Here is an 8383-nt window from a genome sequence, read left to right on the forward strand (position 1 = left end):
ACAATCAATGATGAGAGCGTTCTACCAGCAGCCTATTCTCCAGCCTAGAGGATGCCCGGGACACAAATCCTATGGGGCCTGGGACAGTTTATTCTTCCTGACAAATGCATAGTGGTGCGCTTATCAATATGTAAAACGGAATATTATTATTGTTAGCACTAGCGCACAGCCCAAAGCCAGTAACCATCCTTATCTACCCTGACCCGTGCTTAATATAGGTTCCCGCACATATCATCACATGTTCCATCGCTATGGGACACAAACACTAAGTTGTACAAACACATGTGAAATAATACACATGCACATAAAGCTTCATTTATTAATCCTTTAAAAATTGCGAGTGCAATCAGCTTCACAAAACAATACAACCCTATAGGTTTTTTTTTTTAAGCCCAGCAATGTGTTGACTATCAGTCTGATATGCTGCTAAATACCATTTTAAGAAATCTTTGTATGGCCAAGGCCTTCTGCCACTTTACAAATGTATTAATCCTGCACTGGTTTAATTTTACACAAAAATTTCTGCGGAGAGGAAAAATACAGGCAAGATGCAACCGCATTGGAACCGACAGGTTAAGGTGAGCGATGCATGTCATTGTATTGAGACTTCAAAAACATTTTCTATACAGGGAAGAAAATCACTTCAGCCAGCATTGGAGTCTCCTAATAACCTGCAGGTTGGGTGAAAAGTTACACAAGACCCAGAATATTATCAAACAAACCTACTGTATATGTACACTTGTCACTTGCACAGTGTTGGTAGCTATAATGTGTGTTGAACTAATATTTGACCCATTCATTTGTTAACTAGTTATGCCACCGAGGCATGTAGTGCCTCATGGCGCATTGAGGTCATTAGTTCCTAGATAATGGAAAGGCTGAATTCTTATCAATATTGGTAGATCAGAGATAATGGCAGCTGCCGTGAGCAGCCAAAATTTAAGTTTTAATAATAAAGAAAATGTAATAAACTTTTAAAAAACACCAAGTTTGCAAGGAAATATCTTGCCAAGACTCTGAACGGTGGGCTTAAAAACTCATTAAAAAATATCCCCAGGCATGGGGAGAAGATGCAATTTAACCAAAATATTTTGCCAAAGAAGAGCAGCGACACTAGCCACATGCTCTGAGAGTGGAACTAAAAGCCAACGTTTCTGTTTAACTAACGTGGGGGAAAAATAAAAAATGTAAAGTAAAAATAGATAACATTTAATTGAAACAACCAATGTATTAAGCAATGCTTTATTCTAGAATGAAGAATGTTTTTGTTGCATTTTAAGATCAAACAAATGCAGCTTGACATTTGAACAAGAAAATTATGCATGAGAATGCAAAAAAAATAAAATTAAAATAAATTACAACTTGTTTTGTACATATATATCTATGTATATAATGTATACATATAGGACATATGTCAAACATGATCTAATTTTAAACATGTCATTTGTGATTTTATGCATGAGAATGTAAAAAAGTTCAACTTGTTTTGTACATATATATGTATACATATAGGAAACATGTCTGCACATTACCTTATTTTAAATATGTCATTTGTGATTTTTCAGCATCAAAGCTTAAGGTAAGTCAATTCAAGGTATATATATATATATATATATATATATATATATACACAATGTATGTGTATACACAGCGTGTCTGGCTATATACATTGAAATAACTTTAAAACATGGGGTGGGGAACCATCAGACCTCCGGCTGTTGTTGAACTACACATACCAGTATGCCCTGCAACAGTTTTGCCTCATTGTCTAAGTATTTTGGTATGTATTCACTAAGCAGGGATAACACTGTTCAACCCAATTTACCAAAAGGTTACAGCAGAGAAACCCTCTAAATGATATGTTTTAATTGTAATAAACAGTAACTAATATTTGGGCCATCAATTTGTTAACTAGTTATGCCACGGAGGCATTTAGTGCCTCATGGCTCATTGTGGTCATTAGTTCCTAGATCATCTTTAAAACATGGGGAGGTGAACCTTCAGTCCTCGACTAGTTATGCCACCGAAGCATGTCGTGCCTCATGTCTCATTGAGGTCATTAGTTCCTAGATAACGGAAAGGCAGAATTGTAATATTCGCCCATCAATTTAACTAGTTATGCCGCAGAGGCATGTAGTGCCTCATGGCTCGTTGTGGTCAACCACCTGCAAAAATAACGTGCGAGAATGTATAAGTACAGCTTGTTTTGCACATATATATGTATGCATATATGAATCATGTCTGAACATGTCCCAGCACTGCTGTATAATATAAATTAGAATTTTCTAAATGCTCTTTAAGTCATAATAAAAAAGATAAAGGCTATGTAGTATTGCTATTAAATATTCCACATGGGCTTGAAAAACTTTTGAAACTGTGTTTGTTATTTTGGATGTTTACATTAATAACCAGATGCTTTTGTTATATGGTCATTAAAATCAATACGCTTTTTTAAATCAGTACCAGTTGTGACATGGCATGAAATTTTAACTGCTGGAATGTGAGAACCCTTTTGTGCTTCCGTGCATCTAAGAAAATGGACACGGTCATTAAAATCAATATGCTTTTTAAATCAGTACCATGTGTGACATGGTATGATTTTTAAATAGTACCATATGTGACATGGCATGAAGTTTCAGCTGCTGGAATGTAAGAACATTTTGTGTTACTTTAAAATATATCTTTTTTTTGTGTGTGTCATATGTGACATTCTTTTCAAAGCAATTATCTTTTAATACAGTTTAATATCGAGCTCTATAAATTTTATATCACATTTTATATAAAAGCGATATCAAACACTATAATTTGATATTAAAGGGGGCGTGCCCCAGGAGAAAGGGGGCATGGTACCTGTCACTTTGACAGAAAGGTGGTCTTTCTCTACTTAAGCCAACAGCCACGCCACAACATCTCTGCTCGTGTAGTCCTACATTACATAGTAATAGCCCATTTCTTTGTCATATAATTATGTGTTTCTAACTTGAAAGCCAACTTATCTGGAGGCACCCCAACATCCCCCAATATGGCACTACAAGTGTCAGCATTCCCTACAGCTACTGATCACACACATGCCTCTCAGAACAGTGAAACACAGAATGGAAGCTGTTCATAACCAATTTATTGGCCCATCACAGCTGCGTGTAGGGGAGAGGTTAATCTAGACAAGTAAAACAAGTCATACCTTTACCCAACACACACACATGCACCCCACATAATAATAACATGCAAAGGACTCAGCTACACATTTGAAAATATATGATAAGCCACCAGCCACATCAAGGCATCTCTGCTCAGACGGTTCTACACTACATGATAATAACCCCACTTTCAGTCACACGTGTATTTCTAAATTGAGAGTCAATTGTGTAGCTGAGCAGTTATTATTATGTAGGATGTACAGTATGTCTCTTTTGCTGGCCCGTTGTAGAGTGCTGGGAGAATTTGTGTCATATATTTTTTTCTTCTCTAGACTAACCCCTCCTATACGCACACCTGTGATGAGCCATTAAAGGGACTAAGAGCATTACCATTGTGTGTATTATACAGAAGAAGGAACATAGGAACATACAGAGATGTTGATGCCCAATTAGGTCAAGTTAGCTGGCACTGGCAAATATTGAACATCGTCTGATTGTGATCTATAAGACATTCATTCGGGCTAGTGGAGAATTTGGTTGGACAATCACCATTTCCTGCACATGTGTGTACTTGTAGTGCACTAACTGTTCCCCATGGAACTTTACCAATAGGCCTGAGCAATGAACATGCACATTTGAAGTTAGACACATACATGTATTGTTATATTGGACCAGTATCTAGCTGGTCAGCACTTGTATTTAAGTCTCATGCACATAAAGGGCCAAACCCACACACCTATGTGAAGAACTGCTAAAAAAAAATTCACTTTCTGGGATTACAATTTAAAATTTTAAGTATCGTTTCAATATGTTGTCCATGGCTCTCAGGACCTGCTTGTTTCTCAGAGTATAAACGAGAGGGTTTAGCATGGGGACCACCGCTGTGTACAGCAAGGGGAGAATTTTGGTTTGTTTGTGAGATTGCTGTGACTCTGGGATCAAGTAGGAGCTGAGGGACGTGCCACAGAATAATATTACAATGGTGAGATGGGACGAGCAGCTGGAGAAAGCCTTTACTCTGCCCGCCGAGCTACGGATCTTTATGACAGTAGCAATTATACATATATAAGAGACTAATATCAGCACAAAGGGTGTAAGTCCAAAAAATACACATTCCACAGATACCAGCATCACAATATCTGTTATATCGCCACTAGAGAGAACAATCAAGGTTTTTGGATCACAGAAAAAATGAGTAATGTTTTGGGAATTGCAGAATGATAAAGTAGAAATAAGAACAATATATGGTAATGAATTTAAGAATCCAACAATCCAGGAGACAGAAAATAGTGAAATGCACAAGTTTTTGTTCATAATGATTGTATAGTGCAGAGGAATACAGATGGCGACATAGCGGTCATAGGCCATAGATGTTAGGAGTAAAAACTCTGCACCAATACAAAATGTAAAGAGGAACATCTGTGTGATGCATGCTGGGAAGACAATTCTGGTGTCACCTGTTACCAGGATAGAGAGGAATTTGGGAATGATGCTGGAGACGTAGATGATGTCCTGCACTGAGAGGTTACACAGGAAATAGTACATAGGAGTGTGGAGCTGTGGGGTCAGATATATAAGACCAGTGATAATCAGGTTCCCCAGCACTGTCAGTAAATACATTACCAGGATCCCAATGAAGAGCAGAAGCTGAAGGTCTGCAGAGATGGAGAACGCCAGGAGGTGAAATTCTCTTTGTACTGTGCAGTTTATGAGATATTCCTTCATCCCTCCTGCAGGCTCAGGATCAGCCACAACAGAAGCATCACAGAGTAACCTGATGGGGTCAGTAAGAAGAAAAGGTGCTACATTCAAGTTTGCAAAAATGTATTCTAGGGTGGCAACTAGGGGGGGATGGGGGGCCCTAAGGGGGCATGTGCCCCAGGTGCAGGGTTTGAGGGGGCGCCAAAGAGTTACAGAGGAGCAGGTTTTTTTTTAATGGGTAGTGCTGTTCTGCTTCAGTAAGACAGCAATCGGCTCCCGGGGCAATGTCTCTGACCCACCTGTCTGCCCGCAGCTGGCTCCAATGCTGTGCGAGTGAGCACCAGTACCTGGGATCTCTCCTATGCTGGCTACTGTCTTAAACTCTCTTCTGTGCCATGCAGTGCTGCGACTAGCTTTTGAGAACCTCTGCACCTAAATGGGGATTCCTCAATATATAAAGCCAAGGCTGAACACCATGAAATGATCATTACATCACAGTTCTAGTGACAACTTATTTCTACTTGTGTGAATTATTAACCTGGAAAATGTTTGATTTAAAAAATCAGCATTGAGTTTAATGGTCTATTAATGGCTCATGGTCTCATATACAGTAAGTAGGAGACGTATCAGACCTTATTATGACATCATAGCACCAGCATAGAAATAAATTATTGCAAATGTATGTCATACTCAAATTAGCTGCATAGTTTGCCATTTGTTAATATGGAAGAGGCGAAAGAAAAATAATTATTTTTTGTATCATCGTCCTCGTCATCATTATTATTATTATTATTATTATTATAATTACACCACAAGACAGCCGCGGCACCTTACAAAGTACATCAACAGAAACAAAGTAATAAATAAAGTAATATAGTACAATATACTGCAGTGGCGTGCGGTGAGGTCAGTGGCTGGTGAGGCACTACAGCCATAATGTACGCTGCATCCTGCCGATGACCCCTACCGCCTCCGAGCCAATGCCCGCTGCCACCGCCAATGGCTTACAAACTCGCCCATCATCAACTGACCCATCCCTCCGCCACTAATTTGCATCTCAGTCCGATGCCGCCAATGCCCACTGCCTGCCTGCTCATCATACTTGTTGTATATTGTACATTTTTATAGAAAAAATAAATAAAAATAGTGTTTGGGACTGGGAAGGAAGTGGGAGGAGGACATGAATGCAATTTTTTGTCCAGGGCTTCCATTAACTTAATGGAGAAGGGTCTGAATGGGTTAAAAAAATGTAAAAAAAAAAAATGCGTGAGGTCCCCCCTCCTAAGTATAACCAGCCTCGGGCTCTTTGAGCCGGTCCTGGTTGTTTAAATACTGGGGAAAAATTGGACAGGGGTTCCCCGTATTTAGACAACCAGTACCGGGCTCTTAGTCCGGTCCTGGTTCCAAAAATACGGGGAACAAAAGATGTAGGGGTCCCCCGTATTTTTAAAACCAGCACCGGGCTCCACTAGCCAGGGACATAATGCCACAGCCGGGGAACACATTTACGTAGGTCCCTGCGGCCGTGGCATTACCCCCCCAACTAGTCACCCCTGGCCGGGGTTCCCTGGAGGAGTGGGGACCCCTTAAATCAAGGGGTCACCTCCCCTCCAGGCACCCAAGGGCCAGGGGTGAAGCCCGAGGCTGTCCCCAGCACCCCTGGGCGGTGGGTGCCGGGCTGATAGTCATGTGTGTAAAAAAAAGAATATTGTTTTTTGTTGTGGAACTACAAGGCCCATCAAGCCTCCCCCGCTCGCTGGTACTTAGAGAACCTCAAGTACCAGCATGCGGGGAAATAACGGGCTTGCTGGTACCTGTAATTCTACAACAACAAAAATACCCAAATAAAAACACAACTCACACACCGTGAAAGTAAAGATTTATTAAAACACACTTACACACTCACACATACTTACCTACATCCCACGCCGGTCACGTCCACTTGTCCAGTAGAATCCAATAGGGGTACCTGTAAAAATGAGAGACAGATTACTTACCTACATCCCACGCCGATCACGTCCACTTGTCCAGTAGAATCCAATAGGGTAGGGGTTCCTGCAAAAATGAACATTATACTTACAAACTGAGAGAGAGAGAGAGTGTGTGAGGGCGGGATGTACTAAGCAGTAATATAGCGGTAAAACCTGTTACCGGCCCGATGTCTTTTCCCCGTATGTTCTATTAATCCTCAGCCTACTGCGCTGTCAGTTGCTTCTGCATCTCCTGTTACACGTGACTTCTTCGGCACGGTACCTGCTGTCATAGGTAGCCTATTGTTCCACCACGGGCACCGTATGTACGAGCGTACAGGACCTGTCACCTCCAGGCATATGTGCCATCGTTTAATGATCGGAGGTGATGGGTCCCATACGTTCGTATATACGGTGCCCACGGTGGACCAATAGGCTACCTATGAGAGCAGGTATCGTGCAGAAGTCACGTGTAACAGGTGCAAGTGACAGCGTGGCAGGCTGGGGGTTAATTCAATACGGGGAAAAGATATTGAGCTGGTAGGACACACACCCCCCCCCCTACCTGCTGCTGGAGAGAGTCGCACGAGACCCACACACACACACCCCTACCTGCTGCTGCGCACACACACACACACACACACACACACACCCCTACCTGCTGCTGCGCACACACACACACACACACACCCCTACCTGCTGCTACACACACACACACACACACACACCCCTACCTGCTGCTACACACACACACACACACACACACACACCCCTACCTGCTGCTGCACACACACCCCCTCCCCCCTACCTGCTGCTGCTGGACACCCCCCCACACACACCTGCTGCTGCTGGACACACACACACACTACCTCTGCTGCTGCTGCTGCTGAACGACCCCCCCCCCCCTACCTGCTGCTGCTGGACACACACACAACACACACAAACACTACCTCTGATGCTACTGTACCCCCCCCACACACACACACACCTGCTGCTGCTGGACGGACACACACACAAACACACACTATCTCTGCTGCTGGACGACCCCCCCCCCCCGCCCCCACACACACCTGCTGCTGCTGGACACACACACAACACACACAAACACTACCTCTGATGCTACTGTACCCCCCCCACACACACACACACCTGCTGCTGCTGGACGGACACACACACAAACACACACTATCTCTGCTGCTGGACGACCCCCCCCCCCCCCCCCGCCCCCACACACACCTGCTGCTGCTGGACGGACACACACACAAACACACACTATCTCTGCTGCTGGACAACCCCCCCCCCCCCCCCCCCCCACACACCTGCTGCTGCTGGACGGACACACACTATCTCTGCTGCTGGACAACCCCCCCCCCCGCCCCCACACACACCTGCTGCTGCTGGACGGACACACACACAAACACACACTATCTCTGCTGCTGGACGACCCCCCCCCCCCCCCCGCCCCCACACACACCTGCTGCTGCTGGACAGACACACACACAAACACACACTATCTCTGCTGCTGGACAACCCCCCCCCCCCCCCGCCCCCACACACACCTGCTGCTGCTGGACG

General features: G+C 43.5%; 1 protein-coding gene across 1 annotated transcript; it reads right to left on the reverse strand.

Annotated features, from left to right (window-relative positions):
• Positions 1-3920: 3920 nt before the first annotated feature.
• LOC134958872 (olfactory receptor 5V1-like) lies at positions 3921-4904 on the reverse strand. Its single transcript, XM_063941574.1, has one exon. The coding sequence runs from the start codon at positions 4860-4862 to the stop codon at positions 3921-3923; it is 942 nt and encodes a 313-aa protein (XP_063797644.1). The 5' UTR covers positions 4863-4904.
• Between the last annotated feature and the right edge of the window lie 3479 nt (positions 4905-8383).

Source organism: Pseudophryne corroboree, chromosome 9 (assembly GCF_028390025.1).
Source record: "Pseudophryne corroboree isolate aPseCor3 chromosome 9, aPseCor3.hap2, whole genome shotgun sequence".
Classification (NCBI taxonomy): Eukaryota; Metazoa; Chordata; class Amphibia; order Anura; family Myobatrachidae; genus Pseudophryne; species Pseudophryne corroboree.